The following is a 22,989-nucleotide window of genomic DNA, read 5'->3' as shown; positions in this document are numbered from 1 at the left end:
CTCAGTTTTGTGAATGGTGCCTAACTTGCCTTGTGAATCTTGCCTGAAAAACCAAAATAGTTCATTATATTAATGTGAAAAAGGACCTGTTTTGACATTTCTGAATTTTTTTTTTCGTTTTGCCAGTATTGACATGAATTGATTAAATGTTTCAAGTGACCCAAATCTGCCTTTTTCGGGGGGGGGCGGCAAAAGTTTGGGCCAAAAATTTCTCCCAGTTTTAGGCCCAGGCTAGGATGCCCTTGAGCGAGGTCCTGTGCAAACAGTGAAAGAGTTCCTGTCTCACAGCCTAAACATACAAGATAGACAAATGGTGGCTGAAAGGGAAACAAAGGCACTGAAGTGAAGTGACGTGCTCAAGGTCACAGAGCAGGTCAGAGTCTGAATCCAGGTCTCCTGACTCCCAAGCTGGTGCCTTCTCCACTAGACCATGCTAAGCTTACAAATAAAAAGTGCAGTTAAAAAAAACAAAACCAAACCAGGTGTTATAAATTCCTCTTCGTGTCCTGAAATAACTGAAAACAATTGGATTTCATACATGTAACTCAGAATATAATTTGATCTGCAGAATCTTTATTTTTGGTGATAGATGAGCAGGAAAGAGCCCCACTTGACTTTTAGCACCCAGGCTGAGTCTGCCAAGCAGGCAGTTAGGAAGAATATGGAAAGGAGTGAATGTGCTATGGAAATAACAGAAACAGTAAATACAAAACCCCTCCATGCCAATTTCAGTTACTCATCAGAATAGATCCATAATTTAAACAGAAGCTGGGAAGGAACAAACCCATCTTCTCTTCCTGCTAGACTCTGCAGTGAAGCCATAACTCTAATGCAAGCAGGGTGAATAGTTGAGCTATGAGTGAGTGTGTTTTTCATTATTATGACCCAAATTTAATACACACAAATGAAACAGAGAAAATATTGACCGGGTAAATTGGTATTAGAACAAATGTTTTTTTTCCGAGTTTGTTCCAATGTGAAAGACGACTCCTTGCATCAATTTCATTAGAGTTGAATTATTTTTCTCATAAACTGAGTGTATATTTTATTTTGAAAAAAATCTGAAATGGTAAAAGGAATAAATTGCTAGAGAATCAAGCTGTTTTATTAGCACTTAAAACTAGTATCACTTACAATACGTGGCTCTACTCTTTTAATTCATCCACAAAATACTTTTTTAAAAAATGGTCATAAAAAGATGGTTGGTAATGGTTTGAACCAGTTTCTCCTCACAGCTTTACCAATGTTCCTCATTCCCAACCTGCAAGTAGGAACCAGTGGTACACAAAGAGTAGTTGTGCTGAACCTAATATTGGATTGGTATTGTAATCTGCATAACTGAAAGCTAGGATGAGATTCATCATGCCACTTTAATATTGCAATTTCTGGACCACATTTTGGTCTGTTCCCCTGCCCCACACAACTCCAGTGACTTGAGTGAAACTGAATGAGTAGAACTGAAAATATACTTTGAATAAATTCAGATCCCCAAAGTGGAAGACTAAAATACTAATTTGTTGTGCTAGCTAGTGTTTGTCACTTCTTTCTTTACTATCCCATTATTTCCCGTTGAACAAACTTTCTTTCATTAATCTAGTTCTAAAAATAAGCTTGAATGTGAATTGCTCTTACTTGTATCTTTTCACTGTATTTTGCCTACGATTTTCAGGTTATTAGCTGAAAAGAAATGAACTTTATTTTGTTTTTAGTATATACTTGATGAAACGGAAGCTCAAATAAAAGCAGAACTGTGGATGAAAGAAAATGCAGATTATTTGAAGGAACAAAAGGGTAAGAAGCATAACAACTGAAATGCTCTCTCTGGTTACATGTCACAAAAAGCAATCTGATACCTGTCCTTCATGCTGGCTACCTTTTTGTCATCTTTCAGAGAAAGAAGCGAGAATAGCAAAAGAGAAGGAGCTTGGGATTTATAAGGAACACAAGGTAAGCGACTTAAATATTCCAGTTGTGCTTAACAGTGTCCATTTGCAAATTTACTGGAAACTCATTATATTTCTTGGTCAAACTCCTCTTACAGTGGTTTAGAATATGTTGGGGTCAATCCAAGCAGTAATTCAGTTCTCTACTAGCCTAACAATAGCTTTTTATCTTACCCCTGAACATTAATTAAACTATGCTGCCGCACAGCTTTTCAGATGGTGAGTGTAACATTTTCCTGCCTGAGCATTGTTTACATCTCTAGCCCAAGACTATACTTTAAAGTCCCTTTGAACTCTGTTAGGTAGGAAACTTCTGTACATGGTGGTTGTGGCAATTTTTTTTGCATGGAACAGTCAGCTGCATTTATGATTGCTTTCCTCGGTGATTACTTTGTTTTAAAAATGATTCTTAAAACGTTCTTGGTTTTTTTGAAACGACATTCATGTTGTATTTGTTCTGAGTTTGCTACAACTGCAGCACTTTTGTATGTTGTTGCAGGAATGGTTTCTGTATGAAGAGGTGAACAAATCTCCATTACAGCAACTTGAAGGGATATTATTGTTCTACCTTTCATAAAGCATGTGACATTTATGTTAATAAGTGGCTTGTCCTCTCTGAGTTTAGCAGTTTAAAGCAGTCTAATTGGCCACATAGTCACAATTTACAGCATTAATATTTTGTGTAATTGACCAAATGACAAGGCAGTCTGTGCATAATTTTTCCCATGCAGCTAAAATCTACATTAGTTTTTGGTGTGTGTTTTCCATCAGTCTTTTTTAAACAGACCAATGAAAGACACTATTTCCCAAGATATTTAAACAATAAAAAGTAAACCCAACAATGAAAGACTATTTGATGCTTGAGAGTTTCTCATTCAGGCTGCATTCCTACAAATGGCATTGCACAAGTAATTTTAAAAACTGTGCATAACCCTCTGGCACAGAAACAGCCCAAACACCCGCCTCTTTCTTCTGACAACATTGAATTTTTCTCTAACTCCCTACTGTTGCTGACAGCTTTAGGCTAGAACTTGATTAACATAGTGCCTGCGATTTTCAAGGTAGCATTTGACCCATGAAGATAAATAGAACAGTTATTATGCATTCAAAAATAATTCACTTGCAGATTTAGATGTTAAAACTTCTTTTGAGAATGAAAATGTTGGGCAAGACATCAAAGTTATTTCCTACTCTTTTAGAATGGGGACATGGGACCTTTCTTCACCTGAACAGTTGCCAGATACACTCAAAGATCTTTCTGTCTGTAACATCTCATCCTCTAGTTCTGGGTTGCAGTGTGTCAGGAAGTGTGGGGGAGACAAGGCCATGCACCCTCCACTTCCTGTGATTCACCATGACTCTCAGCCAGCTAGTAAAACAGAAGGTTTATTAGCCAATAGGAGCACAGTCCGAAACAGGTCTTGCAGGTACAGACAACAGGACCGCCTCAGTCAGGTCCATATTGGGGGGCAGGGAGCTTGGACTTCGGCCCTGGGTCTTCCTCCGTTTCCCCAGCCAGCTCCAAACTGAAATCCTCTCCAGCCGTCTCACCCAGCCACACACCCCGGCTTCTCCTTCAGCCTTTGTCCAGTTTCCCGGGCAGAAGGTGTCACCTGGCCCAATCCCCCTCCTGTGCTCAGGTTACATGCTCCGATATCATCCCTCAAGTGAAGTCACACCCTGATATTCCCATCACCAATGCAGACAGTCCCAGTAATACTCCCACACAACATTCCCAGGTCAATCTGCCCCACTCCGTCACACAGTGTTAAAAACTTTGACTTGCAACTTTTTGACCTACACAAGACTATCTCCAACTGAATATCGCTGACATCACTGCAATGCCTAGCATCTAAGTGGAACGTGTAATTGCTCAGAGGCCAGCATTAATGCCAATCCATTTACCCACTGATTGCCAACTCTGTAATCAGTTGGCCCTCTTCACTGAATCATGGAGCAAGAGTCCTATGGTGCTCTCCAAAATAGTATTGCTGTAATTTTGAGCCTCACTTTGCAGAAATTAACTATAGGGAGAGTAATAACCCAATATGGGTGTGGTTATAAACAAGTATTTTGGGGGAAATGTATATTTACTTTTTGGTTAATTTTATAAAATGTATTGGGAGCCCCTCTCCTGTTCCTGGAACAACCTCGTCCCCCTGTAGATGACATTTGGGAAAGAGGCTACGTTTCTCTTTGGTAACAATGCAGAAACTATGGGATTAATTTAGCAGAGCAATCGTAATGACATGTGGTGGCATTTGGCAAAAGATACAGAAGCTAACACCTTATCTCTTGAAAAAGTTACATGGGCTCTACAATGTCCTCAGATGGACAGAATCTCCGTTTTACAGTTGATACCAGTCCTGGCGCCTGCAGCAGTACAATACCTGAAACACCATACTGGGGCATTGGCTTGGTACTGACTCCAAGTGAACCTACTGGGTCATCTAACACCAGTGTCAGCAGCACTGCAGATCACCCTTCTGTTCTGGTAAAAATTATTTTGATTGTATCTAAATCACTAATTTTATATTTTAATTAAGCCAAAGAAGTCTGCAAAAAAGCGGGAGCCAATTCAAGCTAGCACAGCAGGAGAAGCAATTGAAAAGATGTTGGAACAGAAGAAAATCTCAAGTAAAATTAATTATAATGTGCTAAAGGACCTGAACAGCAAAGGAAGTAGCACACCAAAGAAAGAGGATGACAGCACCGGTGACAGCAGTAACACCAAGAAGCTGTCAAGAAGAAAATCTACTGCCAGTAGGAATATAGCCAACACTGTAAACAGTATGGGAAAAAGGTATTGCAGTTTTTCATTTATATCTCTCTGAGGCCGTCTGTGCATCTGTCTGGACAGACAGCGTAGATAGTGTAACGCTTGTTTGAGACTAAAGTAACATTAGGGCTCTGATTTTTATTTATTTTTCATGCAATGCCGCAATGAAACCTTATTTGCAGACCACATATCAGCTGACAGCTTCTGTGTGGATTAATGATCATAGTGTGAAAGAATCAATGAGAATTCACATGTGAATCTTTCAGCCATAGATGGCTATTCTTAATGTAATTCTGACATTTCTTGTCTTTCCTTAAGTTGGCTTCTTCATAGACACAGACATGACACTAAACTGCTGATGTTTTGGCTTTTCCACTTGGTATGAAAAAATAGAGAGTATCCATCTGTTATGATAGCTAGCTGTTTGATTAGCTTTTATTTCAGTTTTATTCCAAGCTTTTGTTGTTTATTGATGACACAAATATAAAGCTTCACAATAAATACGCATGTCAATTTTCTGGTCTGCACTTGCAAATGTTTAAGGCTGTGATGAAAACTTCTATTTTAATGAGTAAAATACTCAAACTTGTTGGATAGATTTGGAGTATGTGGTAAAATATACAGGGAAATTGGTGTGTGCTGTTTGCAATATTCAACTGTTTTATTAATCTGGTTCAGATAATCATTTGAACTGCTTCTATGCATAGTCATTTCTCATTTGTCTGTTATGTATTTCTATGGTTTCTACCTACAAAGAACCTAGTCTAAGTGTAGCCATACCATTACAATTGATAACAGACAAAGTGTGGAGGGTAGAGGAAACAAAGATTGTGAACGAGCAACTAAGGTGTTTTTGTGTGTTCGTTTGTATATTGTTGGTGAGGACAAGCTCAAAGGTGTGAGGTGAATGAGGGAGTTGATCCCTGATGGCAGGTTCAACCAGTGAGAAGGAAGCACAGTCGTCAGTATGAAGGATGAAGTTCCCCAGGATTGAGGGTAGGAGATTAGGAGGAGAAAGGAAGTGAGAGAGCCAGGAATCAAAGCCCTCGCAGAACAACTTGGGCTAGAGATGTACCACGGTAATACAGGGGAAAGAAAAGAGCCTGATGCATGTACTTTGGAGGAGGAGAAGGAATGTGTCTTTGAATTCAGGGGAGCTTGGAGGCAGCAGCAGTAGAGAAATGTGAGGCTAATATCACTGCTGCCAGGGAATGAGGGAATCAGCCACCCTATGAGAGGGTGTAAGCCGAGGGAGGAGGAGAGTCAGGTAACAATCTGTTCAAGATGGGAAAGGAGGAGAGACTGAACTGGAGAGGAGAGAAGAGAAGATAGATGGAGGTCAGTACCCAGAAACTAAACAGAGAAAGCACAGTGAGAGTCTATAGCATTCAGATGCTTATTCTGGCCCTTGGTTTAAGAGCCAAAATTTAAGAATAAATGTGTAAATAGAGAGATCTGGCTTGTTTAAATTTCTCAATATTCCTAGGAGACTTGATTCTGCGAGAGACATTATTGTAATAGCAAAGATATTCTCCCTTGTCTGCTATTTTTTCCTTGTTTGTTTACCATGATTGCTCCATGCTTATACGACGTTTCCCTGGAAAGATAATAGAAATACCCTTATTAACAACATTCTTACCTTCTCATCTCCTTTCTGACCCTTTTACGTCAGCAAGAATATTGTAAGTCTCCTATTTAGTTGATGATAATGGTGAGGTCTAAAAACCCATGAGCAGTGTTTTTTCTGTTAGCAAAGTGAAGTGCAAAAAAGCATTCAAGACTAATTTGTAGCATTTCACACACATTACCCTGGAGATATTTAGGTTTAACAAATTTTTGATGAAACTTAAACCAGGAGTTACATTATCTAATTAAATAATGCTCTGATTCTGTTGTCAGAAGGTGAATGCTGATAGGTGTCTTACATTGTGGTGGTATTATTGATTTTGAAACAATTGCGTGTCGAGCTGAGCATTTAGCACTAGGGGTATGTCTGCACAGCAGCTAGACACCCATAACTGGCCCATGCCAGCTAACTTGGGCTCACGGGGCTTGGGGCTGTTTCACTGCTGTGTAGACATCTGGACTCGGGCTAGAGTCTGGGCTCTAGGACCATCCAAGGTGGAAAGGTTCCAGAACTATGACTCCAGCCTGAGTCCAGACGTCTGCACAGCAATGAAACAGTTCCGTGAGCCAGAGTCCACTGGCACAGGCCATCTGTGGGTGTCTAGTTGCTGTGTAGACATACCCTGGCAGTTTTTGACGGCTTCTCCACATCTTCACATCACCATTTTCAGGGCCTGATTCTCAGAAATACTGAGCTCTTGTAGCTCCAGTTGAAGTCAGTAGGCCCTTCAGCTGCTAAGCCCTTTTTTTTTTTTTTTAAATGCCCTAAATTAAACAATAAAGCATTATGGAAAGCTATCTAGATAAATACAAATTATTTTCTAAAAGTAGATAATAAAACCATGTTTATTTTTCCCTTTTTGAGTTCTCAAAGCATGTCCTGAGGGTGCTTGCAGAGTTCTGTCACTGATTAGCAATTTTCAAATGTAGTTAATTTTGCAGCAAACCTGTGGGAGTTGTGTGGGGTGAGGTGAGTGCATGTATATATATATAGGAGATATTGTATATTAAGGAGAGCTTTCACTTCCAAAGTAATGTTCCTGCTAAAACAATACTGAGAACTTGGCAGGCAAATAGATTATTCTAATTTCCTACAATTAAAGATTTGATATTCCTTTTGATTTTCTTCCATTACTCTAAGTGCCAAACATCTTATATGGCATCCAGAAATTCCTTTGTTCAGCATTGTTGTTGTGTCATGCATAAATTCCTTTATTCAGCATCGTTCCTCTGAGAAGTGAATGGAAAAATACTTCTCCTGTGATACAGTAATCATGGTAATTTGTATGCAATTAATAATAAAAACCCTTCACATTTCTCATTAGAAAATGAATGAAGTATGTATGCCAGAATCCAGGAGACATTTTCAGAGATTCTGCTAGCTATTTATTTTTCAGTGATTTATAATCCTGCTAGTTTATCTTTAGAGGTCTTAAATATTTAGTAATCTATCTGCAGCAGCAGCTTGCATCACAAGCATCTCATGCTTTAATCCAATACTTCAATTAGTCTGAGTGATAGTTAAGTCTTAAAGACGTACTGATTCAATTCTTTGGCCTAATTGAAAAGTACTGAGACCCAAGCTACTGGGAACTTGACAAGTGAGGAAAAGAATATTGGTGGTAAGTGATTAAAGCAGAATTCTTGTATTGGAAGCAGAGTTTCAATATAGAACAGTTTTCCTTGCTCCCCATTCTCAAGTGAAATTGTTCTTCATGCTTACTTGACTTCTATGATTAGCAGAGGTCATCATAGTATAGGAAGGGTCATCTTACTGTACGTAGTGTAAGGAAGGATATGGCTCATCTTCAACTCTCTACCCTTCTCAATCTTTCACACTATAAAATACAATGGATTATCCTAGGACTTCTCTTTATAGTTATACATTATAATTAAAAGAGAATCCCCCCAATCCTATTTAAAAGTGAGTCATTTACTTGCAAGTATAAATCCATATTTCTTATGCCTTTTAGGCTACATGTTGGTAAGAACAGATTCAGACTGAAGCCCTTTGAATGGAAACTTTGTGTTTTTGATATATCAAACACAGAATAAGGATAGGCAGAGTATTAAGGAAAGATCTCCTAGGTTTTGTTCAGTGTTTTCACAGCTAAGTAAACAAACGCTATAATGTTGTATAATTATTGATTCCCAACAAATATTTAAGTAAGTGGAGTGTTAAGAAAGTTTCATAGAAACAAGCTTAAATCTTATATCCTTGGTAAACTATCTTTTTAATAGAGCATCATTGGTGATATAATAATTACTGTTAAACTAATAGGAAAATTAAATTCCAAAGAGCATTTACTTTATCTACCCTTTTACACTTTTCTAAACTGCAAACAAACCCTGATTTGAAAGCTGGGTTTGTAGTTTCTGGGTTTTTCATGGGCTAGTGATGTCAAAGAACGGTTTTTAAGAACCAAGTAAACATCTTGCTCTTCGGTAAAGAAGTATCATCAAATATACTAATATTTTCAAATGAGAGGTTGGTTTTTGAGTGTTTTGCTTTACCATAAACTGGATCAATTATATGCTTTTTAGAAAACAACATACTTTATTTGAATGCATTTCCAGGAAATATGCTGCAGTTGTACTTAATATACCCATCAACATTAGTACTGAGCTCAATGAAGAGAGAATTTGAGAGTTTATTTTTATAGATAAGATTAATTAAATTTCTCATTGCATATAATTTTTTGTCTCCAGTGAGTACCAAGACTACTGTCTGGTTGGAGAGTCAAGTAATTTTATTTTTGACACACTGAATGAGGCAATAATCTCCTCCTATTTAGTATGTCTGGGTTTTAGGATCTAGTGCATGAATAATTGTTCGATTTATGCTGAATACTATCAAAATAGTTGCCACAGCTTAATTTTAATTACCCAGTTGCACAGTTGATCTTCAGTCATGTTTTTTTAGTGTGAAACAGAATTCATAATTATATAGGGATAGCATGTTAATTCTTTTTTTTAAAGGCTAATCAAATAACTTCCATTTTATATGTGCTAAAGTTCAAGTTTTGAACTAAGTTATATCCTGGAATTCTTGAATTGTGATAGAGGAGGGGATCTAGGTTTGGTGGAAGCTTTAATAGTTTACATTTACTTGAACTGAAATGTTACTACATTACTTGCGAAGTGAAATCTGTTGTAACACGAAAGTGTGGGAACTGAAGGGCCTTTCAAGTCATTGCTTTTAAAAATTTAAAGCTAATTATTGCTATGTACTTGAAATTGGCAATGATATCTGAGCGGACAGGATATATTATCAAGAGAATAAATGTGTCAAGTTAATCTCACAAAAAACTTGTCTTGGAAGAGATGCAGCAGGATTGTAAAGCACAGCTAAATCTCTTTTAATAAAACAAGGTTGTTCCAAACAAGAGGATGTGCATATACAATAGAAAACCAACTCATGTTTATTACAAAGATAGCAAAAGCCCTCAGTGGAGTTTTCAGGAATGAGTGTATTTGAAATTTACTTCCAAAAATTGTTTGTTGTCTCACTCCTTTCTTGTACTTATTGATCTTACTAGTAGATACGTATTGTTAGCTGATGGCTAACCGATGCCAATATGGCTGAGTTACTAACAGTTGTGCCACTGAGTCAGAAGATCCGTGGATTCATGGCCTACATATTGCTAACATTGTAGTGCAGTATTAGGGATGTGCTGCAATGTTAGAGCCTTGGGGTGGCTTGTTAAATTTGCATCTGTTCTGTTCTCATTTCTGTTGGGTTTCCAAGTCCGTCTCATGGCCCAGCATCCTAGCCAACATTCCCCTTCTCACTAAAAGAGGTTGCAATTCCCAGGTAGTATGTATTACTACTACATAGTACTCAGCACACAACAGCTGCTCTGTTGCCTGGACAGTCATTTTGCTACTTGTATTTAAGTCGTTATTCTGTTATGTGCTTATCTTGAGTATGACAGTTGCCTTACGATCTGATTAGTTTAAATATTTCAGTTCTAGATAATTTTTTATCAAAATATTTCCAGTAATGCTGGACATGTGTTTCACAGGTCCCTTTCATTTCAGTAGATCTTTTGAAATGTGACACATGCAAAAATACGCAAGGAATGAACGGGTCTTAAAAGCTGCTCATCTGCTTTTAATCAGGAAACTTGCCTCTTCAGATGCATTTTTGGCACTGTGGTTGGTTAGTAGAATATGTAGGTGCTTTACTGGAAAAACAACTATTTCCCACACACTCAGGACCATAGATAGTATGGAACAAATTATGCTGTGCACTTTATTTTTAGTTACAGGACTGGAATTGACATAAAACTAGAACACTAAGTAGCATACCATTTCAGTGTTGGAAATGCCCTAGGCTCAGCTAAGTAAATATGCTCAGTGTGGATGTCCATTATTGCTTATCTTGCTATTGTCATGACTTGTGATTTATTTCTCTATAGTCAAAACAACCAGCAGCTGCTTTGTTGTGGATGTATAATATGTTCTGTGTACAATATTTAGCTTTGTAAGGTATTGGTATTGTGGGCAGAGCTCAAGTTTTTCAAATCAAGGACCTTTCAGATCAGTTACCTGGATTGTACAGAATAGAGTTTGTTTAGAAATCCAAGATATTTCTGGGTGATTAAAAAATTAGAATTGGTTAACCTGTCTTGTTTTTACTTAGATGGTGAATCAGCTAGACTTGAAAAGCCAAGCTCAGATGATGCATATGGGTATGTCTACTCTGCAGTTAGACAGTTGTGGCTGGCCCATGCCAGGTGAAGGGCTCTCAAGCTTGAGCTAAGGGCTGTTTAATTGCGGTATAGGTGTTCAGGCTTGGGCTGCAGCCTGAGCTCTGGAACCCTCCCACCTTGAGAGTCCTAGAGCCTGGGTTCCAGCCCAAGCTCGAATGTCTGCACCTCAGTTAAACAGCCCTCCCCTCTCCACCCTCCCCGGCAGCTGGCACAGACCAACAATGAGTTTTAAATTGCAGGGTAGACGTACTCTGTGTGAGAGAGAACCAAGGCTGTATTTTTACATACAGTACAGTTAATTAGCCTAACGAACCATGCTAATAGCGAGTAATGTAATTCTTAAGGTAACAAAGCACTCTGTTAATTTACATTATCAAGGAAAGAGTTGGTCTTTTAGGGCTATGGTCGTGGTGCTAGGAAAAAGTAGTATATAAAATATCATAGAATCATAGAATATCAGGGTTGGAAGGGACTTTAGGAGGTCATCTAGTCCAACCCCCTGCACAAAGCAGGACCAATCCCCAACTAAATCATCCCATCCAGGGCTTTGTCAAGCCTGACCTTAAGAACCTCTAAGGAAGGAAATTCCACCACCTCCCTAGGTAACCCATTCCAGTGCTTCACCACCCTCCTAGTGAAAAAGTTTTTCCTAATATCCAACCTAAACTTCCCCCACTCAACTTGAGACCATTACTCCTTGTTCTGTCATCTGGTATCATTGAACAATCTAGATCCATCCTCTTTGGGAACCCCCTTTCAGGTAGCTGAAAGCAGCTATCAAATCCTCCGTCATTCTTCTCTTCTGCAGACTAAATAATCCCAGTTCCCTCAGCCTCTCCTCATAAATCATGTGCTCCAGCCCACTAATCATTTTTGTTGCCCTCCACTGGACTTTCCAATTTTTCCACATCCTTCTTGTATTGGACACAATACTCTAGATGAGGCCTCACGAATGCCGAATAGAGGGGAATGATCATGTCCCTCAATCTGCTGGCAATGCTCCTACTTATGCAACCCAAAATGCCCTTAGTCTTTTTGGCAACAAGGCCACACTGTTGACTCATATCCAGCTTCTCGTCCACTGTAACTCCTAGATCCTTGTTACTCGGCCCCTAGTCTCTAGCAGTGCATGGGATTCTTCTGTCCTAAGTGCAGGACTCTGCAATTGTCCTTGTTGAATCTCATCAGATTTCTTTTGGCCCAATTGAGTCTGAAAGTTTGAAGTTCATGGTTTAGCTGAAAGGACAGTTGGTAGATGTATTTCTTCAGGAATTCCCTGAAGGTCAAAGATTCTGTGTGAGAGCAAAGTTTGTAGAGATACAATCCCATGTGTTTGACAGGTATGAAGCACTTCTGATTCTTTTCTGTGCGTGTTAAATGCTTTACTTTTCCCGCCATTTATTTTTATTTTTCAGAACTGTCTTCAGCTCTTTGTGTAAGTTACTTTTTGATACCCCCCCCTTTACTTTGAGTTCTGCCACAAGGCTTGGAATTCATAGGTATTACTGAAAATGAGATATTAAAGTTTTACTTCTGGTCTTCTGCTGTGCTACAGGCTTTACTTCTGTGTGGTAAGTAGCAGAGGGTCACTGCCATGAAATTCACTTTTGGAAGAACCCTCTTTTAGAAGAAAGGCTGGGGCTGACAGTACCTTGTTCAGATTATAGTTCCAAGATCTTTCTCTCAGTCAACTGGCTTGTTTTTGTTATATTTGTTTAGGTGTGGTCTTTAACAGGAATGTGTTCTCTTTTAAAGCATACTAGTAATGGTTATTTGGATGTTGGCCTCAACTCTAATTGTTGCCCACTTAAGATGGGGATTTTTCTGCATGTCTTCACATGTGAATGTGCTGTATAGAATAGGCTTTTGGTTCGGATATTAGCTAATTGGTAAATCGATCCTCTGGAATGTTTTCATGAGATGCTCTGTGAAGGGCAGTTAAACTCTTAGTCCTCTATAATCTATACTTTGTGAGTTTGTAGCGTAATGTGTACATGTTTGAGTTTTGCTTCTGTATTTTATAATTTAGATCCAGGTAAAAGGATAGTGTAATAAAAATAACTGATGCTTTTTCTTTGTAAAACTGTAGAATTTACCAAGCACCTGCATTTAAAATAAAATTTACCAATATCTAACTTGGTAACCTTTAGTGGAGACACATTTATGTAAATTGGTTTCATCTTGTTTTCATTTACAAAAAGCAAACCTTAGAGAAATGGTTGCTTAACCAAAGAGGTAGTTTTTTGCCACTTGTCAGTACACCGCTACCTCAATATAACCCCACCCAATATAACATGAATTTGGATATAACACGGTAAAGCAGTGCTCCAGGGGCATGGGGCTACGCACTCCTGTGGATCAAAGCAAGTTCAGTATAACACGGTTTCACATATAATGCAGTAAGTTGTATTGAACTAATTTTATATTTTTAACCTAAAATCAGGTGAGCAGCAGATATTACTCCTCTTCTTACCAGAATTAGGTGACTGGAGTAATGGTTCTTCTTCGAGAGATGTCCCTATGGGTGCTCCACTCTAGGTGTCGGTGCGCCCCTGCGCCTTTGATCGGAGATTTCTGCAGCAGTACTCGTATCGGCAGCCCATGCTCAGAGCCTGGCCCCCGCTCTGAGTATACCTCTAATGAGCATGCACGGCCGGTTCTCTCTGTTCCTTCTCTACCATCCCCGGCTTGAGACGGAGCTCAGCAGACTCTTTAAAGAATTTCTTTCCTCATCTTAAAATTGGTTTTCAGCCCTTGACCTACAAGGTCCTCCAACCTCTGCTCTGGAGTCCCCTTCCTCCAGACCTCCCCAACTCTGATAATGGTGACCGATGCATCTCTCACTGGCTAGAGGGCCCACATCTCTCACCAAACGGTCCACGGGCTATGGCCTCCCTCCGAGACCTCCCTGCACATAAATATTCTAGAACTTTGAGCTATAAAAAATGCCTGCCGCCACTTCCTGCCACTAATCAAGAATCAGCCTGTATGCATAATGGCAGACAACATTGCCTGCATGTTCTACGTAAACAGACAAGGAGGAGTTCGCTCCCACTCTCTTTGCTCAGAGGCCATAAAACTCGAACTGGTGCCTTGCGAACCACATCCACATATCACTGCCGACGAGTTAAGCAGATGTTTCCCTTTGGAACACGAATGGGAGATAGACGACAGAAGCATTTACAACATGTTTCACACTTGGGATCACCCAACCGTAGATTTCTTTGCAACTGCGAAAAACACGAAATGCCTCAATTTTTGGTCCAGGGAGGGACTGGGCAAACATTCCCTCAGAGATGCATCCATGATCCCATGGCACTGGGACTTACTCTATGTATTTCCCCCAATACCGCTTCTGAACAAGGTCCTCATAAAGATACGAACGGACCTTGCCACAGTGATCTTGATTGCACCTTCATGGCCGAGACAACCGTGGTTCTCTTTCCTCACCAGAATGTCAATTCGACCACCGATCTCACTGCCTCTCATCCCAAACCTTTTATCACAGCAACATGGAAGGCTTCTTCACCCCAATCTCTCCATGCTTCATCTCAAAGCCTGGTACCTGCATGGTTCTCTCAAGGAGAACTAGACTGTTCCGACCAAGTTCAGAGGGTGCTTCTACACAGCAGAACACAATCCACTTGTACCACCTATCTCTAAAAGTGGAAGCAATTCACAGAATGGTGTTCAACTAAACAACTGTCCCCTATCTCTGCACCCCTCCCCTGCATACTTGACTATCTATTGGACATTAAGCAATCCGGCCTTTCCTTCAGCTCCATCAGAATCCACTTAGCTGCCATCACAAAATTCCATGATACGGTTGACAATACCTCGGTCTTCGCTCATCCCATCACCAAGTGTTTCCTTAAGGGACTCCAAACCCTATATCCAGACATTAAGCCACCTACCCCTCCATGAGATCTTCACCTAATATTGTACTGTCTAACTCATCAACCCTTTGAGCCCTTAGCCACCTGCTCCCTCTTGCACCTCTCGATGAAAATAGCCTTTTTGGTGGCGATTACCTCTGCGAGACTGGCAGAAGAGATAGTAGCCCTTATGGCAGATCCACCATATACGCTCTTCTTCAAGGACAAGGTTACCCTACGCCTACACCCAAAATTCCTTCCAAAAGTCCATGCTTCTTTTCACATCAATGAACCAATGCATCTACCAACTTTCTTCCCGAAACCACATACAAACTCCTTCGAAGCCACAGTGCACACGCTTGATGTGCACAGGGCCTTGTCCTTCTATTTGGACAGAACCAAACCCTTCAGAAACTCTCCTAGACTCTTTATTTCCATCGCGGAGCGCTCCAAAGGCATGCCTATCTCTACCAGAGACTTTCAAACTGGATCTCCGATTGCATACGACTCTATCAGATAAAAAAGTCATACCTCCAGCATCGATCAGAACACATTCCACTAGATCTGTATCTACCTCTGTAGCCTTCTTACGTAAAGTAGCATTGACTGACATTTGTAGAGCAGCCACTTGGTCCTCCGAGCACACATTTGTGAAACACTACGCCCTTACTCAGGGCCCTCTCTCTGACACTCGATTAGGCAGGGCAGTATTATCTAGTGCATTCCTACTAAATCCGAAGTCCCTACCTCCTTGAGATACACTGCTTCGAAGTCACCTAGAGTAGAGCACCCACAAGGACAGCCCTTGAAGAAGAGGTTACTCACCTTGTGCAGTAACTGACATTCTTTGAGATGAGTGTCCCTGTGGGTGCTCCACTTCCCACCCTCCTCCCCTCTACTTCGGAGTTGGGGTAGCCTTCGTTGTAGAGAAGGAACTGAGGAAACCTGCCGCGCATACTCACTCACTAGAGGTATACTCAGAGCAAGGGGGCAGGCTCTGAGCATGCGTGGCCGGTACGAGTACTACTGCAGAAATCTCCGATCAAAGGTGCAGGGGCGCACCGACACCTAGAGTGGAGCACTCACAGGGACACTCATCTCAAAGAACGTCAGTTACTGCACAAGGTGAGTAACCTCGTCTTACCCTTCTCCCCACCCACAACAGCTGGGCTAAAGTATGCCAGCACACACGGCAGCTAAGAGAGTGGAAAGGAGAGAAGTAGCAGGCATTGCTCTTCCCGCCCTACTTTGCAGCACTCAGGAGGTTGCGGCGTGGTGGGAGGCAAAGGTGTTTTTTGTTTCGTTTACCTTCCAGTATCTGCCAGGTATGTGTGATGAGACTTCAGGGTTGGATTTGAACTCACATTGCCTATGTGTTGCTCACGTGAGATGGCCACAACATTCTCCCTGGAGCTATTCAAGGCCTGTGCATCATAGCTGCTTTTCAACTCCTTTTACCGTCTCCCTGCAAATGCACAGTGTAATCCATTTGGTGCAAGAGCCTTAGAACTGCTGAAGCTCACCTAACTGGAGAACCAACTCTTTGTAATTTGATTTCCCCCAAAAGGGTGGTGGGTGGCATGCACTCCGTTAGGGTGACTCTCAAGCATTTGAGACCTTGGTGCAGTGATCTCAGCCCTGGTTTGATTTCTATCTGTGTGGAAAAAATTGTTGCCAACACCTCAATTTTAAGAAAAGCTCTTTTTGGCGGGATCTGTATCTTGGGAATCCCATGGTCGAATGGCCCCAAAGTTGGTTCAGTAACTGAACCTCATGCCCCCATGAGGCACACCAAATTTCAAGGCTATCCATATAAACATGCAGATTTTAGCGCACTCAGAAGAGCTGAGTTTAAATGGAAAACTGGTTTTAACCTTAACTAACTATAGCATTGCTGGCACTCTGCTATAATCTCATTTATTATCCAAAGGCTGATTTGAAAGATGGAATCCCTAAGCACAGTCTGAGGACAGCCTACTGTTAAGAATACAGCACCTCTCCTTTCCCATCAGATGGGGTTGAGGGCTGGCCTTGTCAGACATCCACTATAATACAGTTATCCTACAATCTTGGTAGCAACTCCATACCATCGCATGTAAGTATTCTATAAACTTCAGAAAATTAGCCCCTTTCCAGCTACTGTACTGCAGATTTCTAGAGTGATTCTGGTTCTCCTTTAAGCATTGCTTCCACTCATCTCCATTCTTGAAGAGACTGTGCCATTGCACCACCGACTGCAGAACTATTTGCAAACAGTACTTGTCGAGACAGTGCATTTTTCTGTCGTACACAATCAGACATTCAGAGTGAGGTTACCAAAGAGCGTCCATACTGCCCTCAGTTCTTTTTCATACGCTGTAGGTCTCAGAATCTCTTCCACCTTTTGATGCCTTTTCTCCTAGTTAGTTAATGATGTTGAGTTTAGTTATTTCATCTTTGGGGTTTTTTATTTTTGGTAGGTAAAGGGATCTTGGAATCACTGACAGTGAATGTGTTGGGTTTAAAAGAATAAAATTCCATGACACATCCTCTCTGTCTCTCCTACATAACAAATTATCTGAGTGAGCATAAGCCCCCTTAAATATCCTAATTAAAAAATGGCTAAATGCAAGCTGTTTGTGACGTGCAAATCTGCTTATGAGATATAAAAATAACCCCTTCAAAGCTGGGGAAAGAAACCTCTGGGAATATGTGGAAGTGTGAGTCCTTCCACATAGCGGGTTCCAAAGATCCAAAATAATTCAAGCATTTTTAATTTAAAAATTAACAAAAAGGATCTGGGTTGACCTCTGAGTCTAGACTTGGGTCAAGTCTACTTAATTCTACAGCATCCTTATTGTTTAATATAAACTGGGTATCACTCTTTTCCCTTCCATCAAGGAAATATTCTCCTTCTGTGGTCCAGTTTGAGGCCATGTGGGCAGCTCAGAAATGCAGAATGAATTTTAATGACTGACTATAAAATAATTTATTCCTGAACTGAAGACTGTGTATGAGCAGTTCTAGCCCACAGGGTAACTTTGTATGATGATTGTATTAAGTGCCCCTCAATTCATATTAGCTTAGTCTCATTTTCAGTTTGTGTTAGAAAATGCTCAGTGTTGCCTTGTGATTTTCTGTTTCAGATTTCACTCAATTTATCTGATAAGAGGAGTTTTTTCTTTGAGAAACTGGGGAGCAAACAAACAAAACCAAACCCTAGAAAATATTTCATATACTAGTTATTAGAACTTGAAGGTGCATATCATACTGAGACGGGGGTGGGAGGAGGACATAAACTGGACATAAATGTGGCTGAAGTATTTTTAGTCGGCACATTATTTTTGATGGGGGGTGGGGTGGGGAATAAACATACTGGATCAGGGAATAAAACATGGAAAATGTTAACTTTTGCTAACTGCCATATCATATTTGTTACCCCCCGCCCAAAAGAGTAATACTCCAATGAGACAGGAAATCCCACAAAAGGTTTTGTTTCCTGATATTGCATACAGTTCCAGTCCAGAGAATTAGTAATAATTACATAACAACGACTGCAGTTCTTAAACTGAAGCTCATGTGATGCTGGAAATTATAAAGATCTGCTACAAAACTCAAGAGCATATGTGGCTGGTTCACATAGTATTTCATAGCATCCAGATAATTAGTTGTACATTGGCTTGTGTACTGCGTCTCAGTCATCATTATATAAGTGCTGTTCCATTACCAAATAATGATTCCCATGCACTTGTGATTTCTGCCTTACCTTGCTGTGTTTGTTACTAAATATAGAGCAAAACATTTTGAAATAGTTATTAGAATATGACTTGAGAAGATTTATGCAGAAAATGTAGCTGTGCTTCTCTTTTTAGTTCATTTTTTTCATAAGTCATCAAACTCTGAACCATATTTTGCCCTTCCTATGAACAACCCAGATGCCATGCTAGGGGGTTGTGAGGGCCATGTGTGAAAGAGGTAGTTTCAGTGCATTGCCACACCTCTCTTTACCTCTTCCCTGATGGAGCCCACTTTCTTATGGCCCTGGGAAAAACAGAAGGAGTCTGTTAGGAATTACAATGCTTAAAACATTGATTTTGTCTAGATACAGCATTTTCTCTTCCTCCATGTTCTTCCTACACTGCAGAGTTGGTCACATGTGAAACGTACCAGAAAGCCCATGTTGGAGAGCAAGGGTGGAGAGGCGCATAAGCAGGGTCTGGTGCACGACCCTGAAGTTGGTTTGCCAGTGATCTGTCTCCCAAAGGGGTGATACTGGAGCAGCCTCAGAGTCTTAGGTCTCATCTACATGGGGGTGGCGGGGGGGGATCGATCTAAGTTACACTACTTCAGCTATGTGAATAATGTAGCTGAAGTCAACGTACTTAGATCTACTCACCGCTGTGTCTTCACTGCAGCGAGTTGACTGTTGGCACTTCCCCGTCGACTCCGCCTATGCCTCTCGCTCCGGTGGAATACTGGAATTGATGAGAGAGCACTCAGCGATTGATTTATTGCATCTATACTAGACGCGATAAATTAATCGCTGCTGGGTCAATCGCTGCCCGTCGATCCAGCAGGTAATGTAGACAAGGTCTTACAGTTTTTGCTCTTGTTTGTGCTCTCAGATGGCATCAGTCATACCACCAACTGCACCAAAATAAACGTTTTGAAGTAAAACTGGGGGGATAATAATTTAATACAGTAGCATTACTGCAATCTCTAGTGGGACATAACTTGGTTGCTTTCAAACATGTGATGGATGTTAGTTGTGTTGCTTTAATACACTACTGGAAGATGCCCAGATATTACAGTGATGAGTGTTGAATAAGAACCATATAAAATTACTGTGTATACCAGTGAGTGTGTTTACTCTTGCTCACAAATTGTGTTGTTTTTACAGGTGATACTGATGTAAAAGAAGCATATACAACTTTGTGTAGTGTTTATTAAAGAAAAAAGCACCAGAATATTTAATGATTTCAGTGTGTTTGAGACACAGGGAGAAAATATTTTAAATATGCACAACTTACCGTTTTTAAAGAGTAAGTTTAGAAGTTCCGTGTTCACAAATCATTTCTAATGAATCTCACTTTTGGTGTAAATAGAATTTACTGTACAACATTACTAGTACTTATTTAAATATTCCATATCATGACAATTTTTTATATGGGAAAAATTAGGGTGTCACTTTTGGCCCTGTTTGAGATTTCTTTACAAATTACTCCCTTCTAAATTCTTCTGACAAGCCAGCATAGTACATATTTAAAGAAAACGATGTTTTTGTAAATCAATATTTTATTGATTTTATAAAACATCCGACAAAGTGGGTATTCACCCACAAAAGCTCCTGCACCAAAACATCTATTAGTCTGTGTCAAAGTTAGAATCAGGACTTACAATTTGTCAGACCACTCTGTTTTATTAGCGCAGCGCTCCGCCAATAACACCCAGATAATGTGAGCACCATGCAAGACACAAACTATCTTATTTATACAGATAAAAGGGTGAGCACGTAACAAGATAACAAAGGAAGCAGAATCTGATAAGTTTACCTGGGCTAGGCATGCATATTTTATTTCCTTACTAACTATTACCGATCCTTTGTTAATGTTTCGGTGCATTTTTACACTGCGAAGCATGTATCCACTTTGAGATGCCAGACAGTTTAACAGCCGTTCCTTGACTCTGGCTATGACAATGGCCTTTACATTTTATTTTTTCCTGATGCATACATTTCTTTTTTTATCAGTTAGGTAATTTGCATTAACACAGGCTAGGCTTTTGGATTTTAAGCCATCAGCAGAGCTTAGAGACTTTTTGTCTTAACACACAAGGATCTGAAAAAGAAAACACAGCCTATTGCGGCTTTTTTTGGAGCCCTAATAGGATTTTAATTTAGCAGCGTGTTTTATTTGCATTTCTTTTACCCCTTTTTACAACATACACCGCACATGTCCGAGGGAAAATGCACATTTCTTCTATACTATAACTTTTTAAAAACATTAGCCGTATTAATTTTTACATAAAGTGTAACTTTTTTTTTGTTCTTACAGAGTTTTTATGTATTTTTATTAAAGTGACAGTCTGATTACACAGAGCCATTTTAAGGCTCAGTGTTTTTAACATTGCTTCTTTTTGTTTTGTGCACCTCAGCTTTGCTGTTGCTTCAGAGGGTCACTGTTAATTTTTTATTCTTTCATTACAGCTTTTATCTGCTATTGTTACAAAACAAACAAACAAAAAGACTTCAGAATCTTTTCCTATTTTTCTGATTTTGACTGCCCTATTGCAGCCATGACTTGGTCTTTATTTAAAAACATTTTAATTTTTGTAAAGAATCAAGTTACCCCTTAAGGGTTAAATGCTAAATCCCAAAGCCAAACAACACTAATTACCTGTGTCTTGCAAAAAGGTCTGTCAGTTTTGCAACTTTGAATTAAAGAGTTAAATGAATTTGTAGTGGCGTTAAAAACAAAAACAAAATCAATTTATCTTACCCCTACAAAACAGGAGTTTTACAAACCAGATGTGCTGGTTTAGATTTTTAGAACTTTACATATTTTTACAGACAAATAGATACATACACTTTCTTTTTTTTAACATTTCTTTACACTGCTTTGTTTTTACATAGCTGTATATATATTTGGATGATTTACAGGCATTCTTCTGGAAAAGGGCCCATTTTTCCTTCAGAATGGCTGCAAAGAAACCAAGAATTTTCTCTTTAACATGGTCCTTTTTAACATTTTTCACAAAGTTTAACTGCTTAATTTTTTTCAGCCTCTGTAGAGTTAACTTTTTACGCTCTTTCCTTAAATCACTTGTTTATGTTCCAAAATGACACCTTTATCACCTTAGATTTCACCATTTTAAGTATTGTTCCAGGGGTTCATGCCTGCACTTACTGCTTTTCTTACTCCTGACACTATTTCCTTAGGGCTTTTAACCTGTTCTTTTATCTGTTGCTTGCCTGCTTGTCTGGGCCCGATCCTGCTTTTTTTAATGAACCGTTTGTGAGTGATATTGTGGTTATTTTACAAGTTTGAAAGAAATGTTCAAGGAAAGGGACCAGGAAGGGTGGGGGGCTAGTTGAGGAGCCCACCCTCCTTGCTGAAGTGGTAGTGGAACACTAAAGAATCAGTTTTTGAGGCAGACAACAAAGGGGCAAACAAGGGGCTTTTTGGTCGTTTTTACAATGAGATGGGAGTATGAAGGGGGTTGCATCGATCCGGGGTTTGGAGAACAGGGTAAAGGGGAGCGCTCAGTCTGGTGGTGGGAGAGGAGGCTTTTATTAAAGCTTTTAACTTATTATTTGAATAATTGAGAGAGGCCAGTTTTGATTTTGTCCACCTATGATTTGCCTCTTGCCACCACTGCATGAAACAATTAACCTCTCCTTTAGCCAATTGAGTTTTAGGTTGGCCGAGTTTGTCCTTTAAGATGTCCACTCAGTTTTTGTTCCAAGATTTTAACAGTGGCCACTGAGTTTTGGGATCACTCTGACTTAGCCTAGACCATTTTTCCAGAAATTTTACTGGAGTCTGGACCCTTTTTACAGGAGTCCGGACCCATCCTAAATACATAAAATGAGCCGGCGTTCATTTAGGGAACGGTCCCGACTTAGACGTCTGGTGACCAGTACAGGAGGACTTTCACACACCAATCACATAAGAAGGAAATTCAGGTTCGTCAGAGTGATACCCGCTGCAACACACAAAAGGAACCCACAGGCTACTGCCTCAATTGCCCTTGCTTTTACACCAGGGGTTTTATCCAAAGTGCAGTGCGGCTGCAATTGTGCAGATTCCACTCACTCAGACCGCGGGGACAGGAACCCCTTGGTCGGCCAATCCCCAGACAGAGACGGCACCCAGACTCAAACACTCCACAAGAGGACAGATAGACACAGAAACAGGACAGTCCTCAGTCGGGACAAAACACGGAAATAATTACCTGACCAGATTCCTGATATCAGATCCCGGGATCCCTACCAGAACAGAGTGGGAACCAACAGGTTCGATGGCGTAGACTTCACTGTGGTTGTGCGCCTTTCCGCCCTAGTGGAGGACCGC

At 40.1% G+C, this 22,989-nt stretch overlaps 1 protein-coding gene across 2 annotated transcripts in view; it reads left to right on the top strand.

The window, feature by feature from the left end:
- The window catches only part of BRF1 (BRF1 RNA polymerase III transcription initiation factor subunit), a 268,924-nt gene that overhangs the window by 187,346 nt on the left and 58,589 nt on the right, over nucleotides 1-22,989 (top strand). For both annotated transcript variants that reach the window (XM_050952602.1, XM_050952603.1), the window contains 3 exons: nucleotides 1,710-1,791; nucleotides 1,892-1,947; nucleotides 4,490-4,746. In XM_050952602.1, coding sequence (XP_050808559.1) covers nucleotides 1,710-1,791; nucleotides 1,892-1,947; nucleotides 4,490-4,746 — 395 coding nt within the window. The remainder of the gene's footprint in view (nucleotides 1-1,709; nucleotides 1,792-1,891; nucleotides 1,948-4,489; nucleotides 4,747-22,989) is intronic.

The sequence above is a fragment of the Gopherus flavomarginatus genome, chromosome 5 (genome assembly GCF_025201925.1).
Source record: "Gopherus flavomarginatus isolate rGopFla2 chromosome 5, rGopFla2.mat.asm, whole genome shotgun sequence".
Classification (NCBI taxonomy): domain Eukaryota; kingdom Metazoa; phylum Chordata; order Testudines; family Testudinidae; genus Gopherus; species Gopherus flavomarginatus.
The sequence above is the reverse complement of the archived record's forward strand: the minus strand, read 5'-3'. Positions and strand labels throughout refer to the sequence as shown.